Source organism: Electrophorus electricus, chromosome 6 (genome assembly GCF_013358815.1).
Source record: "Electrophorus electricus isolate fEleEle1 chromosome 6, fEleEle1.pri, whole genome shotgun sequence".
Lineage (NCBI taxonomy): Eukaryota > Metazoa > Chordata > Actinopteri > Gymnotiformes > Gymnotidae > Electrophorus > Electrophorus electricus.
In genome coordinates this window covers 2898299-2916436 of record NC_049540.1, presented here as the reverse complement: position 1 = coordinate 2916436, position 18138 = coordinate 2898299, and the positions used below count along the sequence as shown (strand labels likewise).

The 18138-nt window shown below is 45.0% G+C and overlaps 2 protein-coding genes across 5 annotated transcripts in view; one reads left to right on the top strand and one right to left on the bottom strand.

Annotated features, from left to right (window-relative positions):
* Positions 1-74: 74 nt before the first annotated feature.
* Positions 75-9671, bottom strand: chrm1b (cholinergic receptor, muscarinic 1b). Of its 3 annotated transcripts, none has more exons than XM_027032211.2 (2): positions 9344-9671; positions 75-1915 (listed from the first exon to the last, which is right to left on the bottom strand). In XM_027032211.2, exon 2 carries the CDS (start codon positions 1795-1797, stop codon positions 265-267), a length of 1533 nt encoding a protein of 510 aa, XP_026888012.2. In that variant the 5' UTR covers positions 1798-1915; positions 9344-9671; the 3' UTR covers positions 75-264. The 3 variants fall into 3 exon arrangements, with proteins under 3 accessions (XP_026888012.2, XP_026888011.2, XP_026888010.2); XM_027032210.2 differs by lacking the exon at positions 9344-9671 and adding an exon at positions 8223-8413; XM_027032209.2 differs by lacking the exon at positions 9344-9671 and adding an exon at positions 3193-3564.
* myo1ca (myosin Ic, paralog a) overlaps positions 8569-18138 on the top strand; it is a 32250-nt gene continuing 22680 nt past the window's right edge. Inside the window, exon 1 of one of the 2 annotated variants that reach the window (XM_027032207.2) lies at positions 8569-9171. Coding sequence is in view for 1 of the 2 variants with exons in the window: in XM_027032206.2 (XP_026888007.2) it covers positions 14023-14040 (18 nt within the window). In the remaining variant the exon portion in view is untranslated. Of the gene's footprint in view, positions 9172-13482; positions 14041-18138 lie in introns of those variants that run through there. The other variant, XM_027032206.2, reaches the window with a different exon arrangement.

Here is an 18138-nt window from a genome sequence, read left to right as displayed (position 1 = left end):
TTAAGGTTAAGACACGTTATAGGCATGGGTTAGGCTGTTTTATAGAGAAAAAGAACATCATTTAACACATTTGATCTCAGCCCTTTTTTGTTTATTGTAGAGGGATCGAACATGATATGTGAGTCTATACAGGGGACGGTAGCTGTCCATTCAACCAGAACAACTGTGAGGCAAAAGGGGTTTAAAAAACTGACTGCAGTTTGTTCCTCCCACATTCAGTTCTTTCGTTCAGTGCTGCAAACGAAGATTAACGAGGTTAACAAGTTACACGGTGCTACACGACTTGTCCTGCCTCACTGAGGTGTGCTGACTCTGGCGACCTGCCTCCCACCTCCTAGCAACGCCGCGGCGAAATGTGAGCAGTGCTTTGAAGGTGGTGCGGAAGGACTCATTGCTCAGGGCGTAGCACATGGGGTTGACTGTGCTGTTGACGTAGCACAGCCAGTATCCCAGCTGCCAAAGCTTCTCAGGCACGCAGTACGAAACGGAAGCCAGGACCATGATGTTGTAGGGCGTCCACGTCAGGATGAAGGCCAGCAGGATGGCGCTCAGCATCCGTGCTGCTTTCTTCTCTCGGATGATTGTGTTTATTCGCCATTTGGCTTTGGGCTGCTTGTGCAGGCTGACATCTGGCAGTCCAGGCACTTTTGGGGAAGAGTGAGTCGAGGCCTCCCCTGCTGTGAGATCTGTAGCTTCGGCGGGTGGGGCTGGAAGTTCCCGCCGGTCCTCTGAGCTACCCTGGAGATATTTCAGCCTGATCACTGCAAGGTTCGATGCAGACACCACCGTCCCTTGAAGATCTTGTTCCTGCTCTTCCTCAGTGAATGAAGAGGTCGTGCCATCGTCATCCTCATCGTCGATGTTCCAGCTACTGCTGCTGTAAGCCTCCTTGTAGTTCAATTCTTCTGTTGGTGAATGCGTGTTCACATTTCCTGTTACCAGAGATTTCGGTCTTCCAGGAAAGCACCCAACTGATTCACTCCTGGCCAAACTTTGACCCTTCCTGGGCATTCTCTCCATAGAGCTGCTGAAACTGCTGTGATCATTGTTTTGGTAGATGGATGGTTTGTCTACCTTCACAGAATTACCTTCGCTGCTACTCACAGACCCCATGAATTTGGCGAGTCCTTTTGCTCTGTTTTCAATCTCCCAGTAAATGCGCCAGTATAAGACGATCATGATGCTGACGGGGAGGTAAAAGGCGGCGATGGCTGTGCCAAACGTCAGGCTGGGCTCTGCCAGGAATGGGATGGAACAGTTCTTCACTTCCTCTTCCTCCGTTGATGGGCGCCTGGCCTCATGTGGCCAGAACAAGATGGCGGGTGCCCACAATACAAATGACACAACCCATGCTAGTGCAATCAACACCGCTGCTCTTTTTGGGGTCCGCCGCGCTCGATATGTTAATGGTCGAGTTACGGAAAAGTACCGGTCAAAGCTAATGACCAAAAGGTTCATAACAGAAGCATTGCTAGCTACGTAGTCCAGCGCTAGCCACAAGTCACATGCTAAATGTCCCAACATCCAACGCCCCATAATGATGTAAGCCGTATAGAGGTTCATTGACACCATGCCCAAGATTAAGTCAGCCACTGCCAGACTCAGCAGATAGTAGTTGCTGATGGTCCTTAGTTGGCTGTTGACCCGGAAGGAGATAAGTACCAAGAGGTTACCCAGGATGGTGATGAAGGACAGTGGACCAGTTACAAGTACAATCAAGGCCACCTCCCAAATCTTATGCCCCCCCAGTGGGTCGGCAGTTGCATTGGACAGCTGGGATTCGCAGGTGTGGTTCATACTGCCAAAATGGATGCAACATGAAGTCCTGGAGGGAAAGTCTCATTCTTCAGCAATAGTGGAGTGCTGCGGCCTTGGTGTCAAAACCTTTATGAAAATGAAGTCATCTTCCAGTCTTCTGATGAAAAAAAACAACAACAAATAACAGGACAGGTAAGTTTTAAATAACAGGGCAGGTACATTTTAAAGTGTTATGTGAATCAGAATAACAGTACCAAGCTGCCTATTATTTTCCGCAGCAGTGTCCATGAAAATGGAGAAAAATGTCCAGGATGTTTTGTTAATTTGACATCAGACAGTGAGCTGACCACTCAGCCACCCACTCTGTCCAGGCCTCTTCCTAACCTCGTATGGGAATGAGGTACTTCATTTAAACCCGAGCAGCCAGGTTTTATAGGCACTTTCTAATGCAAGCGGTATATCTGAATCAAATCTTCCTATCTTAAGCTTCTGCAAACACATTATCATAAGGTTGTACTACTCATCGTCTCATCATAATTAAAGGCCATTTAGATGGGACATTAAACATTCGTATATGAATGCAGTTAACAGCCAATAATCCCAACCTGTACCTCGTACTCTGTCACTTTAGGTAAGCAATACCTCGTCTGATTGCTCGTTCAGCTGCTTAGCGCTTTCATACAGCCCTTCGCTGGAAGGGAAGTTCAGATGAGTACTTTTCTCATCTCAGTCAAGTGCCTTTCTCATCGGTCAAATGAGTTGAGAGGAGCTCATTAAATCTGCGCAGGGTCTTCCGTTTACCCTCTCTGTTTGATGTACCGGCTGCCTGTTGACTCAAGTCACAGGCAGGTACGCGTATTTTTTCCCGACGACATTTGCTTTCAGATAAGTTGCGTTTTAATAACGGCACACATCTGTAGGAAATCGGGTTTGTGTTCTGACGTCGCTACTGACATGTACAGAGGCGCACATTACGGACGAAGGTATTATATAATGCATACAAAAAATGGGAAAATAATATTACAACAGTGCACTGCTCTGGCTAGTAAAACTGCACTAGCGTCAGCTTTACAGCACGCAGGCCTTGAAGCCACCTCACCTAATTCAGAAGTGTTCAGTAAATTCAGTGTGAAAGGTTTACTTGTCAGAAAGAGTGTACAATAACGTCCCACGGTTTATATTTTCTGATTCGCCACAATAGATAATGCCATTTTAAATAGTTTTAAATACATGTATTTTTATTACACATCTTTTGTTCCAGGTACCAAAGTGCACATAATATATTTGAGGAAGTCGACATATTTATATCTGTTTTCTCTCTTGTGTACTTCACTATAGTTTTGACTTCTTTAAACATCTCTTTATAAAACCTGTTTATTCTTTCCATTCTTTCCATTGATAAAACAACAAGCAAACTCGGTCGTCCGTGCTTACCTTTCTAGAAGTGAACCATGAACTTAGAGAGACCCCCTTTAGCCACCGGGAGAATGTGGAAGGTGTAGCTGTCCCGCTCCTGCACTATGCACCCACAGATCTCAGCAAGGGAAGCTGCCGTCCCCTAAACACACTGGCTTTTGCTTCTCACAGCCCCTCTCCCTCTTAAAACGTTGCTATATAGCTTGCACACTATCATAAAACGTTGCACACTATCATAAAAGCATTTCTAAGCATGCCTCCAGCATACTATAACTGCGGGTTTGTTTTTTTTGTGTTTTTTTTTTAACGGCGCATCAGAATACGAAACCTACTGGGCTGAATGTGTCGCGCGTGTCAAAAACGACGAGCTTGCGCGTGCGAAGCAGGCGCGCCCCGCGCGCTAGAAGGAAGGGGACGGCTGTCATAACACGGGGAAACACTGCTGCTCCTCGTGCTATGGGTTGGAGCGCATGCTGACGAGCTGCCTGGCTGAGGTGGGCATCTTAAAAAAAAAAAAAAAAAAAAAAAAAAAAAAATATATATATATATATATATATATATATATATATATAGACGCAACATTAACGATGGTCAGGGCGCAGCAACGCAAAACCGATTAGCTGCAGCGACAAGATGTAAGATTATTGTGCTTACTGAATTCGTCTTTACGCATGACTATGTATGTATTTGTCATGACATGGAAAAAATACCTGAGGCGATCATACTGAATGAATTATAATTAGGAAATGTCTAGGATTACAGCATACAACGATTGCAAATAAGTGCAAATGGTTAATATAAGAAATTGCAATAATAATAGCTGCACATGCGACAGATGTTAATATAACTCTGACATTCTCTTTCAGAACAATATTTTTTACGTGTTACAAGAGCTCAGGTTGGTCTGAAACATAAGACACAAGACGCTGTTTAACTTCTGTCCGTGCACAGAAGACCTGTTGTCTTGCACGGGGAGTTGCTGTACTGCAGCTGATAAAAGTTCAAAGTTTTTTACATTACATTAAATTGAAAACAAGAGTAGGTACATTATTTGAAATAGTTGAAAAAGTGAAATCTGAATTTCTGTACTGGGTCTGAATGTACATTTACCACCCACCTTATTATCGTGTGTGTGTGTGTGTGTGGGGGGGGGGTGAAGGAAGTACAACTGAAAGACAAATTTCCTGTTTCTCTGGAAACTTTGTATATATATATATATCTTATATATATATATATATATATATATATATATATATATATATATATATATATATATATATATATATATATATATATAAATATCACATTCGTAGTTCCAATTCAACTCTTCACAGCTTCCACCAGAAAACTATGCGTATGTGTGAATATTTTCATTACCGTGAGTTTCCTAAGAATGCCATATGATGCTTTTGTTTATGTTTTACATGTTCAGAGAGTGAACGCACTGATATATAAACAATCTACTCTTAAGATAAGAATTCCTTTGGTGCTCAGTTATCATCCTACAAATAAAACAGCGGCTAATATTATACTTAAACACTTCAGAATCCCTCTGGACGATGCAGAGACCGCATCCCTTTTTAAGGATCCTCAACTAGTCTCCTACGGACGAAAACATCAAAGACATGCTCTGCAAGACAGAGATAAATGACCATTCAGATAATACCAGTGGTAGCCTGCAACTGCTCTAGATGTGCTACAAGTACATTTACACTGCCACTAAAATAACTAGCATGAAAAGATCCCGTTATCAACAATTCCATTCTTGAACTCCAGAAGCATTTTGGATGTACAGCTGATGAAGAACCTCTGGTCGAAATGTCCTGTTTCTCTGGAAACCTTGTGTACTTCACTGCAATTTTGATCATCTCTCCAGCGCTCGCTCTCGCTCTCTCTCTCTCTCTCTCTCTCTCTCTCTCTCTCTCTCTCTCTCTGTAGGCCTACAACTACATCCAAGTGTTTGAATAAAGTGGGTTATTGCTGTAGTGATATTTTATGACCCTTACATACCCTGCTCTCTAACCTAGGATCGTTCTGATGTTCAGATTTGGTGACCGCAGAATAACGTGGTGTCCTAGCCAATTTCCTTCGGTGCCATGCTTTTCTGTGTATATATAATTAGCACAACAGCCTCTGGAGTATTTGCTTGGCAAACACGAGGTCCCATTTCACCTGCTAAGGGCGCTATGTAGTCTCGATTACGATCTCTGACTGAGTGGGATTAATGAGACCATACGTTTTTAATTTCCTCAGCAGACTGCTGCAGTAGCCTGCAATGGCGCGTGAAGAATGGCGACTCCGAACCCAGCTGCGCGTGTCTGGGTGCGTGGGAGGTCAGTGCAGAAGGTTTGGGACTCTTTAGAAGAACAGTAGCACGCTGTAGCCTAACGCGATGGGTTCACTGGCATACATGTGCTTGTGTTGTGTGAGTAGTTGAATTTACAAGTCCTCACCGGCACATTTTGCTGGGGTGTCTCAATCTGCTATTTCTGTATCTTTGTCACCATTGCCAGAGTTACTTTTTATAATGATTCCGGGGTGGTATGGTATACTCTAATCTATTTTTAACACTACACTGAGGGGTTGTATGAGGAAATTAGTGAAAGAAATGAAAAAAGTAAAGATGCTTTTAAGGAGGTTTTGCCGTCGGCGTTTGCTGTGTCGAGTCTCGTGAAAAGAACTACGTTGCGCGCGAGTGAAGTGTTTATGAGTCCATGAAATATCGTGGGCTTTAATCTCTCGTAATGGACTGCAGAGGAGGAAGAGTTTGGGCAGGAGATGGAGCGATGGTTACTGTGAGAATGAAGTCGGTTTTACAGGCGTGTACGTCCGTGCGCGCACGCGTTTGTGTTTGTTCGAGTTCAAAGATTCTGTCTTTTGTCTTCGCGGTCGTGAGGCGCTAATGCAAGCATAAGTAAGGCTGTCCCCTCTCTCTCTCTCTCTCTCTCTCTCTCTCTCTCTCTCTCTCTCTCTCTCTCTCTCTCTCTCTCTCTCTCTCTCTCTCTCTCTCCCTCTCTCTCTCTCTGACACACACCACACACACACACACACACACACACACACACACACGCTCTTGCACACCACTGTCACGCTCCCAATAGGCCTTCAACTTCTGCTCAGTCACCTCAGTCCACACACAATTTCTGTTCAGTGTCAGGTGTGCGATCTGTTTGTTCTCCAAAATCTCTTTACCGGCACAGTGGGTCCTGTGCCTAGACGAGATACGATACAATACGAGGGCACCCCATGTACGATCAGAAAAATAGACGAGACACGACACAAGCGGGCAGCGCCGCGTGGAGGACATAACTCGAACTCTTGACTCGAAACTTAGTGGGACCCAATAATGCTGAAGCCGTGGTGTAGCTTACTTACGCCCACGTGCCATTATATGTTTGTGAAGACAGCATACTGATATGATAATTTAAATACCGATACATATACGCCATTCTACTTTATCTGTAAGAATGGAATCTAAATAAGAATTTAACACAAGGTTACAAGGTACAAGTGTGTGTGTGTGTGTGTGTGTGTTTGCGGAGGCGGAGTGTTCAGGCAGAGAGAATCATGTTGTTTTGAATACTGTGTGGAGCACAGATTTGCCAAACACCGTCTAATTAAGTTGCGCACACACACAGGGATTCAGGTAAGAGCACAGGTGACCTATGGCTTCCTCATTATCCTATACACATAGGTCTTATTTTTATACATTGTATTAATTTTTAAACACTCTAATTCTGAAAAGTGTACATAATCCCAAATGATCATATTAGATTACGCTTTAATGTGAGTCTATTCAAATTATTCCAATCTGAGAAGTTGAACGAAACCGAATGCGTTATTTTGGACTTCTGCAAACATTGACTGGGGGAAGTCATGAACGCCCATTTACAAGGATACTTCAGCGTACACTAGAGGGCACCAAACGCGTCCTTATGACGACTACTACGTTTGGAGTTGTACCCATGAAATAGGTGTCTGAAGGCAGATGCAGTTTACACATCGCACATAACTCCGGTAAAATCACAGATGACTTCTGAATACAAACCAAAAAAAAGTGTGAACTTAAATCTTATGTTAGGCTGTAATTAGCGCTATAGATTATGTGTTCGTAAAGTGGGCACCTACAGAGAGTTCTGGATGGAGGTTATTTATAGAATAGGCCAGCCTTAGCAGATCTATAAAACTTCACATCGTGTGGGAGGCACCTTTAGCAGAATGGCATGTTTTAGAGGGGTGTTGCTGATGTATCATTTCTCCATCTTAATTACATTAAAGTCTTCTATTTCTTTTTCCATTTTTTTGTGGGCTCTTGGCTACAGATTAGTTCCCACTGCATTTATTACGCCATCTTCCGCTCAATTTTGGTAGTTTGGCGTGAAAAAGCCGGTAATGTCTCAGTTACACTCTTACTTGTCCTTAGGAAAGCTACTCTCACTGGCAGCATCTAAAAGCACTGTTCAAATACGTTATGCAATGCAGACACATAATGAGCCATGCAAACGTATCCAAAATACATCTTAAATATAGTTGGAACATTACATCTATATGTATAATGTAGCCCACATGCACATTTAAACATTATCGCCATACAGTAAGGTAGAATCAATATTTTCACCACTAGACGTCGGTTGACGTATTTACACCGTTAGTCTTGACAGTAAACGCTTAACCCATGATGCTGCGCGTATGGAACTAAATTAATACACAGGCTTGCCATAAACTTTCTAGTAACCGCAATTTGCAATTAAAGTCCTAACACGTTCACCCAATTTGCATTCATTCATGCATTACGATAAATTTAGCTGTAACTAGAAACAGTTTAGCGCTCAAAGTATAATACAATCATATTAATCTCCACTGTCGTTTACGTGCCAACAAGACAGCTAGTTGGATAAGTAACAGTATTTTGTTTTTGTTGCATAACTACTAGGATATAATGTGATTAGTACGGAATTAAAATAAATGTAGGTGAATTGCTCTCTTTTTTGTTCCCAGTCTTAGTGCATACCTAAAGTGATATTACCAAGCCATAGCAACTCACTCACCTCTCCAACGCCAACTCAAATGCAAACGAAACTGCCAAAGAGCCGAAGGCGCACGGTGATATGTGGCACGAGCAGAGTAGCGGCACGTTCACTTAGAGGCGTGACCGTGAATACACTTGCACAGCTAATTGTTTCGTTCATTATTAATCTAATTATCCTACCTACTACTATTATCAGTAGACATTATTGGTTCGAATGTGAGGTTCAGGAGTTTTGGCACACACACACACACAAACTAACAACCCCCCCCCCCCCCCCCCCCCCCCCCCCCCAAACCTGGGTCATTATGGAGTGGTACATAGGCTGGCAGGCAAAACACAGGGGGCGGCAGTTGCCCCTTATCCGCGCGTAGATCCTCTCCTGCCCGATTTGTGCAAAACAGGCTGTTTGTGTTCGAGTTCCGAAGAATTTGAAATGGTGATGTAATGAACAATAGCTTGTCTTCCGCCGGGATGCTGGTCTGCCAGGGAGGCTGGACTAACCCGCCTCAAAATGTTTTATCAGAACGGGACACACCAGCTGGGAAAACGGCCGACTTGTTGCTTGTGGAGAAACAGTCGAATTGTTTCTTGTAACAGATGCATCTGGGTTATATACGGTCACACAGGCGATAAGACAAATAAGACATTTGCAACAACAAATGCTCAGATAGCTAATAGTTTTTGTGCCTTTTTCGAGTAGCCAGCAAACTGAGAGCGCGCGCGCAGGGGGGTTCCGTATCATTGGGTTTTTCTACCTGTTCGGCTGGAGTGAAATGTGAAGCGCGCGGAGAGCATCACTGAAGCGAAGCGGACCCTCTCCGACACACACACACACACACACACACACACACACACACACACACACACACACACACACACACACTGGCCGCAGATCGCTCAGTTCGTCGCGGACCCTTTAAAGAGTGCTGTACCGAAACAGCGCAACACCTGAAAGCCTATCTGTGTAGGTAAGTCTGTTTGCTATTTTACACAAGATTTTCGTTTATTTGTGGGTTTTTCTTTAATTCTAAAGTAACTCATTAACTATAATGAACACTGAAAGATACATTTATTCCTTAATTTAAGAGCAGCTAAACATATTAGTAGCGTTATTGCAACTGCAGTGCTCCAACACTTTACCTCCATCCATCGTCGCTCGCCACGGTCTGGTAATCTGTCTAATTTCTGAGCTCTTGGAGGAGACAGTAACTAATGACTCTAAGTAGGATCCTCCTGCTACCTGCACAGGGAGGGTGCGTAAGCTTTAACTCGCTTAGAAGTATGTCGGAGCCCTCGCTCTCCTCTGTTTCCTCACGTTCCGACATAAACGTCCTCTGTGCTCCTGGATACCGGGGAAGAGCGCGGAGAACCCTTACAGTTTAAAAAAGTCAGTCAGAGTTTTGCGCGGAGACATTTTTCAGCGAGAACTGAGAAATATCAAACTAGGCACATTGTCGCCTGGTTTCTCACTAAGATAGATATCACATACTTTTCCCCATTTAGTAGGGCATCGACACACACACACACAAACACACACACACACCTACACACACACACACACACACACACACACACACACACACACACACACCTACACACACACACACACACACACACACACACACACACACACACACACACACACACACATTTGACGCTGCCTTATGGATCGTGGCACGTTGATGAATTTTCTGAACCGTTGCACGTACGTGTGGTTTGCTCTCCGCTCGGGAGGTCGGGACTGTAGTTTCCTGGCTCAGCCCACAGAATGCTGGAGTCATTACAGAATCTGGAAAGGAACCCCACCCTAGTTTGGGACATTCTTTTTAAAGGAACAGTATGTGTGTGTGTGTGTGTGTGTGTGTGTGTGTGTGTGTGTGTGTGTGTGTGTGTGTGTGTGTGTGCGCGTGTACATACAGTATGTGCACAGTGAAAACATTCTTGCTCTCTCTCTCTCTCTCTCTCTCTCTCTCTCTCTCTCGCCCTCACACATAAAGTCTATTTCTAGTCATTTTAATTTCAACTTCTTCCGAGCATTGTCATGACGATGGAAATGGTAGGTATGACAACTACCAGCGTGCTCTTACCCTCCTTCTTAACTGTTAAAGGCCCAATCCAGAACCACAGCACCAACAGTCACTGCCCCCCCACATCCAGACTGAGAAGATTAATGCCATGTTTATTAAATACCATCACAAATGTGCAAGAAGGAGCGTCTTAGGTGTGTCTGGGTGGCATCTATTACTGCTGTTGTTACATCACCAACAAGCTGCAGATGTTCTCGATTGGGGCTTTCATAGCCAGCCAGGTGTGGCAGAGTACAGATCTGGAATCAGCTCATCCTGCATGAACCCCTGCAGCAGCCCCTCTTTGAGCTGGGCAGCAGGGATCCAGGATCAGTTCTCTGTGTCAGGAGCACGTCGACTGCATGCGAGAGTGCTGTGGTGTATTTTGCTGCATGCCAGGCTCATGCTCATTTATTTCACAACCAGTCCCAAAGTTGACTGGCTGTCCTTTGTCTCATTAAAGATGCTATAAGCATTTTTTTTAAAATAACCTTTTGGCCAAGTCCTAAAGGCTTTCAGTGAATGTCTGCAAAGCAGGCAGTAAAATAGCTGATCTGAGAGGGCATTTGTCTTCTAAAATCTGTGAATTCCATAATGTTTGAGAAACTAGGTCAGCAAACTGAATCACATTTCCTTGTGAATTTAGGAGGGTCCTAGCAGTAACTGTACATGCCTTTGGAGGGTGTGGAGAAACGTTCAGAAGGAAGAGGTCTGGCTGAAGGGGTGGAGTTGAGGGGGTGTGGCTGAATGGATGTGACTGAAGGGGTTTGGCTAAAGGGGTGGAGTTGAAAGGGTGTGGCTGAAGGGGTGAAGTTGAAAGGGGTGTGGCTGAAGATGGGGAAACATCCAGCATTGGCCCCTGAAAAAGCCTTAGCGGTCAACAACTAATGAAAGCTGTGTGAGTGTGTGTCTGATCTTGTGTGCTTGCGTATACTGATAATTTAGAAGTGAGAATGAGAACAAAGTTTGACAGTGTATGAAATCAAAGTAATAGTATGTAATAGTGTGTCTGTGCCCATGAGACAGGGAGAGACTTTGGGAAGAATCCTGTATTTTGAAAGCTTAAGGCCATACTACACATTTTACAGTGATTATGTGTGTGTGTTTATGTGTGTGTGTGTGTATGTGTGTGTGTGTGTGTGTGTGTGTGTGTGAGAGAGAGAGAGAGAGAGAGAGTGCTATAGCTTTGAAGAGATGAGAACTTGGCATGCCTGAAACTGTAGCATTAAGCCAAAGACCCAACCTGATACTCACAGAAAAGGTGTGTGTGTGTGTATGTGTGTGTGTAAGCAAGAGACAGAGAGTGTGTATGAGTTCATGTACGAAAGATGAACAATTGTCTTTGAAGTGGTTGTTTTTTTTCCCTCATCATATGTTTATCATAAGACTGATCATAGTTCTGTGTTTTGCTGTGTGTGTGTGTGTGTGTGTGTTTGTGTATTTGTTGCTGATCTCCATGGTTACTCTTTTAGTCATCACCCTTTGCTAGCCATGTCCACTGCAATGAATAATTTATGGTGCCTTCACATGTGTCTGATTGTGTGTGTGTATGCGTGCATGCATGTGCGTATGTGTGTGTGCCAGTTTGTTTGTGTGCACATGTGTATCCTTATGTGTGTATATATGTGTGTGCATCTGTATTTCACATGCTGTTGATTTTGCTGTCATTAAGCATCTCCCATGGCTCCAAAACACTGATGATGATGATGGTGATGATAGTGATGATAGTGATGGTGATGATGATGGTGATGATAATTGTGATGATGGTGATGATAATTGTGATGATGATGATGGTGATGATAATGGTGATGGTGATGATGATGGTGGTGATGATGATGATAGTGATGATGATGGTGATGATGATGATGACAAAGGGAGACACAGCAGTTTTCTCATTCCGTTAAGGTTTGGTGGTGCCTCCACTTCCAGATGCTCATACCAACAAGACCTGCCCCTGCCCCACCTCTCTGACTTAAGCCTGCCCCCTGCCACACCCAGTGAACAACCTATCCATTGTGCAGTATGTTGACCTAGAGCAGGTCTTTATTACTGTGTAATCCTCCCACACAGCATGAGTTTATTAGCTATCTGCTGGCACTAGGAAGCTAGGACCTCCTGGTCGCTCAAGACATTTAAGGAACATTTTGGTCAATTGGGACAGAGTGGTAGAGAGAGAGGTGTTGGGAAGGGTCTATCCATCCTGGCAGAGAGAGGTGTTGGGAAGGGTTTATCTGTCCTGGGAGAGAGAGGTGTTGGGAAGGGTTTATCCGTCCTGGCAGAGAGAGGTGTTGGGAAGGGTTTATCTGTCCTGGGAGAGAGAGGTGTTGGGAAGGGTTTATCTGTCCTAGGAGAGAGAGGTGTTGGGAAGGGTTTATCTGTCCTGGGAGAGAGAGGTGTTGGGAAGGGTTTATCCGTCCTGGCAGAGAGAGGTGTTGGGAAGAGTTTATCCGTCCTGGCAGAGAGAGGTGTTGGGAAGGGTTTATCCGTCCTGGGAGAGAGAGGTGTTGGGAAGGGTTTATCTGTCCTGGGAGAGAGAGGTGTTGGGAAGGGTTTATCTGTCCTGGGAGAGAGAGGTGTTGGGAAGGGTTTATCTGTCCTGGGAGAGAGAGGTGTTGGGAAGGGTTTATCTGTCCTGGGAGAGAGAGGTGTTGGGAAGGGTGTATCTGTCCTGGGAGAGAGAGGTTGTGAGTGTGTCTTTGAATTTGCAGAGGAATCCCATTAATCTTTCACTGTTTTCCATCTCCTGCGGTGGTTACGTTCATCCTTTGCTGATGTGTCCTGGCATGTGTAGGAGAGGGGGAGGGAGAAAGGGCGGGCTGAGAGGGACGAGGAGAAGAGCTCTCTGCCTGAGTCCTAGTCTTTCCTTTTTCTGTTATTGTTTGGATCTTTGGGATACTGTCATTGCAATGGGACATGGGCTCTGTAGTGGAATTTTCTGAAATCTGTTTTTGATTGGACATGGATTCTGATCCCCCCTTCTCACTAGCCTCGGCGAGTCTGTGTCAGTGCTCATTTCGATTTTAGGTTTTTGGTTCTTTTTAGAGGAGTGACTCATCCCATCTGGTTTCATGTGACAGGACAGAGTGAGAGAGAGAGAGAGAGAGAGAGAGAGAGAGGGAGGGAGGGAGAGAGAAACAGAAAGGGAGAGAGGGAGAGAAGCTGGGGGGGTCTGCATGGGTACAGGGAGGGGAGTTGGGAGAGTGTGTCTCAGCCCAACTGGAGCTCAGAGGGTGTGTGCTACTGTGTTTGTCTCTCTCAGCCTGGGCTGGGGGAAGTGAAGGGGAATAGAGCCAAAGATGGAGCAAACTGGCAAGTAGGAAAGAGCAGTTAGAGCGGCTGGGACCGTTAGAATGTTAGAGCAGATAGAGCAGTTAAAACATCAGAACAGTTAGAATGTTAGAACAGTTAGAACGTTAGAACAAATAGAGCAGTTAGAACATTAGAGCAGTTAGAACGTTAGAACAGTTAGAGTAGCTAGAGCAGTTAAAACATTAGAACAGTTAGAATGTTAGAGCAGTTACAATGGGTGGTACTGTCTGTTTGAGTGCATTGGGTAAAGAGTTTAAAGAAATTAGTTGTAAGTAAGGAGATACATGCACGCACACTCACACACACACATACACGTGCGCGTGCATGCTTGCAGACCTGCGACTGACGGTTTGTCAAACAAGCTCTGAGGAGTAACCCTGAGGGAGTCCAGAAAGAAGGGATTTGTTGAGCAGGAGAGAAGGAACTAACGATCGAGAGAGAAGAATGAGGTACCTTGGCAGGGTAAGGCCATGATTCTATAAACCTCCCTGCATGGTTCTGTGAGTGAGTGTGTGTGGGTGTGTGTGGGTGTAGATTTATATGGTATTAGTACTAATTTGGTTGAACATCTGTTCTTGTATGCTGTTGAAGTTTAATATTGTTAAGGACACATTGCTCTAGCTTGATGCGCTCTGTGTGTGTGTGTGTGTGTGTGTGAGAGAGAGACAGAGAGCAGCGTCACTGCACCCCTCCTGCATTGCCCCATCATTCTTCTGCAGCTCCAGTGGGTGATAGCTGCTCTTTCCCAGCTACTGTGAGTCATTCCCCACAAACCCCCATGCCTGCAGGCTTTCTGTCTCCTGCCCACCCTGACTGGCAAACGTCCGTCCCTGCGCTGCACCCAGGCCAGAGTGCTTATGTTTGGGCTGTGGTGTGCTGAAACAGCCCTTTTATGGAAGAGCTGGAGCCTTGTAGCTGTCGTGGCCGAGTTCAGCAGCCTGGTGCCAAATCCCCCAGTGCAGTCTGCACCCACCCCCTGTTGGACTACAGTACCCACAATCCTTGGTCCTTTACTGTAAAACTAGGTAAAACTAGGTGCAGGTTAATATGCAGATATGTTGAGTGTTGCCAATTCAGCACAGATTTACACAGATTTGCTGGTGTGAAGATGGTTGTTTCTAAACTTGTGTGCTGTGTTTGGACCTGAGTACAGACATTTGTTGTAAAGTCACTAAGATCTTTAGAGGTTAGGGCTTTAAAACTACATTTCCCATGGACCTTTAGACTTTTCACATCATGTATGTGTTGTGAAATCCAAGCCTACATGGTTCAGATTCCTTCCTGATCTTGTCTTTTACCAAGTCACTGACCAGAGAGATTTCTGCACCCAGAATAGAGAGTAACACTGCTGCATCTCCCAGGGGCAGGGCTCTGGGACCCTGAACTTCTCCTCCATACACAGCCCTGAGCCGTGATGTGTGTGTGTGAGCACTTAGCTGTTTGAGGTGTAACCACAACTGCTGCTCCTGTGTTTCCATGTTTCTGCATTTGTAGTGAATGCACACTCATTTGGAGTGAACACATGCCTCATTTGGAGTGAGCACACTCCAGAGTTGTACTTTTTCACATGGAAATCGTTAATAGCTAATAGCGTCAAATTATAGTCTGTAATGGAGGCTGAAGGCAGCCACCCTACCCAGCACTCGAACCCAGGTCTAAACCTGAGCTCTGACCACCGGCCCCGAGAGCTATCGCCCTGGTCTCCATCACACTGTCGAATAAAACAATGTGGTTAGAAAAGGAAACTTAATTCTCATGAGAATTGGAGAAAGTTATTTTGGACAGAGCAAGAGGGAGGTGCTGAGAGACATAGAAGGAGAGAGAGAGAGAGAGAGAGAGAGAGAGAGGACAAATGTTTGATATCAAGAGCCTTGGCCAGTTTAAACAGTGCTCTTGGTGGGTATGCAACAAGTGAGAAAGAGAGAGAGTGGGTGAGAGGTGAGTGAGAAAGAGAGAGAGAGAGAGTTGGTATGCACATTAAGGGTGTGGTGATTAATGTCACAACACACTGTTTGCTGGTTGGAATTTGATTACACATTACATAGTAATTCATATTACATTGTTAGTTGTGTGTGTGTGTGTGTGTGTGTGTGATAAAGAGAGAGAGACAGACTACCCATCGTTGCTCCACTGTGCACAGCAAATGGTTAAATCTCTCTGTGTGCTCCTCATCCATTCTCAGCAGATACTTAAACAAATGCAGGGTGGACTCGATCCGAGGTGGACTCAACCCAGGGTGGACTCAACCCAGGGTGGATTCAGTGCAGAGCCAGCTTTAGTTAGGCCAGGAACTGGCTGTATGACATGTTCAAGTTAAAACAGTGGAAAATCTGACTTCAAACATTAAGGGAAGTGTGTGTGTGTGTGTGTGTGTGAGTATGTGTGTGTGCCTGTGTGTTTACTGAATGTGAATGATGGGTAAGAGAGAGAGCGTGTGTTTTTGTTTGCGTATGTGAGAGGAAGGCCACATGTAAGTGCTTTGGATAGAACAATACTCTGGCAGTAGTAGTAGCTCTGCATGTGCGTGTGTGTGTGTGCGTGTGTGTGTGTGTGTGTGTGTGTGTGTGTGTGTGTGTGTATGTGTGTGTGTGTTTGTGTGTGTGTGTGGATGTGGGATTTCCTTGGCTTTGTTCCACTGTTGTTCCAAAGACTTTTTTCCTTTTAACAAAGCACAGATAATGGTGTCCTGACGAGTTAACAAGGTTTTAATGGCTCCCTGGACACCCATGTTCTCAACGACACAAAGAACCTTCAGTTGCTTTGTATTTCTGAATACTTTTTTATGTGTGTGTGTGTGTGTGTGTGTGTGTGTGTGCATGAATTTGCATGATATACACACACAATCACACAGAATGTTATGCTTGCAGTATTCTGTTTGTGTGTCTATGTTTGTATCTGTACAGTGTCTGTGAGACATTTACACACACACACACACACACACACACACACACACACACACACACACACACACACACACACACACACACACACATACATCATTTTCTAGTTGCCCTGACTGTCACTGATACACTGCAAGGAAAACCTTCATTCCTTCCAAGAAAAACAGCCCCTTCTCAAGTTTGGCAAGACTAACCCAGCTAATGACTTTTCCCTGTCATGTGGTTTTTTCCCTTCAAGGGCGGATTGTAATTGTTTTAATCCAGGTGTACTCATATCTGTATGAATACACTTAGTCAGCTGGCTTTGGAAACTGCATTCATCATTATCTGTTAATGTCATGCATACAGACATGTGTTTCTTTTTGCCTTGTGTATATAATATATGCACAACTCTGTATTGAACAGTGTGATCAGTAAAAGCTAAATGGAATTGTTCGGATAACTTTCAATGTCCAGTCAAGGGAGGAAGGAAGAATAAGTGTGAATGGACAAACACCACCGTAGTGTAAAAACACATCTAGTGATGCATCATCAGTGATGTTACCTGGCTCACTGGGTGTTTTGGGTCAGTTCCCAGCTTGTATCCCAGTAGCATGCGCCCATGGATCAGTCCCTCTGTTCCACAGCCATCCAGAGGCCCGTTCTGTACTGGCTCTGATGGCCTTCCTCTTGTGTGTACCTGGGTTGTCCAATAGACAGTAGGTCTTACACAGAGACTGCAGGCCTTACACAGAGACAGTAGGCCTTACACGGAGACAGTAGGTCTTACACAGAGACTGTAGGCCTTACACAGAGACAGTAGTAGGCCTAACACAGAGACAATAGTAGGCCTTACACAGAGACAGTAGGCCTTACACAGAGACAGTAGTAGGCCTTACACAGAGACAGTAGGCCTTACACAGAGACAGTAGCAGGCTTTACACAGAGACGGTAGCAGGCCTTACACAGAGACAGTAGTAGGCCTTACACAGAGACAGTAGTAGGCCTTACATAGAGACAGTAGATCTTACACAGAGACAGTAGTAGGTCTTACACAGGGTTTGAGCTGCCCATCTCTATGGACACACACTGTCTTCTCCACCCTTTTCTGCAGTAAGGTTCAGCATGCCCACCTGCTTTGATGTTTCTAAAAACAGCACATTGTCTGGTCTCAGTCTCTCTGTGATGTTCTTAGGGTAGTGTCTGATGTTCTCAGGTGGTCTCTGTGATGTTCTCATATTGGTCTATTTGATGTTCTCAGGGTGCTCTCTGTGATATTCTCATGGTGGTCTCTGTGATGGTCTGAGGGTGGTTAGCAGCAGCTAAGGATGTGCTCACAGGCCATGCTGTTGCATGAACCTTTCCCCAGATAAAGAGGTTAGATGGTCTTGGAAGGGCATCACAATGCGGACTGTATTAGGAATTTTATGCAGAAGAACTCCGCTTGCCACAACTGGGACAGCAGGGCTTCCTATCCAGCCACTGTTCCCATCTTGTCCACGCCCCCTGTTGGCAGAGTCCCACTGCTTGTCTTCCATGCAGCTCCTCCAGCCTGGCTCCCACCTACTCTAGGACCCAGTGGCCTCTGTGTTTGCCCTCAGCCTGGTCATGAGGGATTGATGGAAAGCGGTCGAGCCATGCCCTGCTCTTCCCAACTCCGCGAGCCTGACTCCACCTGGTC

Coding starts and splice junctions, on each gene's coding strand:
- chrm1b (XM_027032211.2), bottom strand. CDS start 1,797: ATGAACCACACCTGCGAATCCCAGCTGTCCAATGCAACTGCCGACCCA.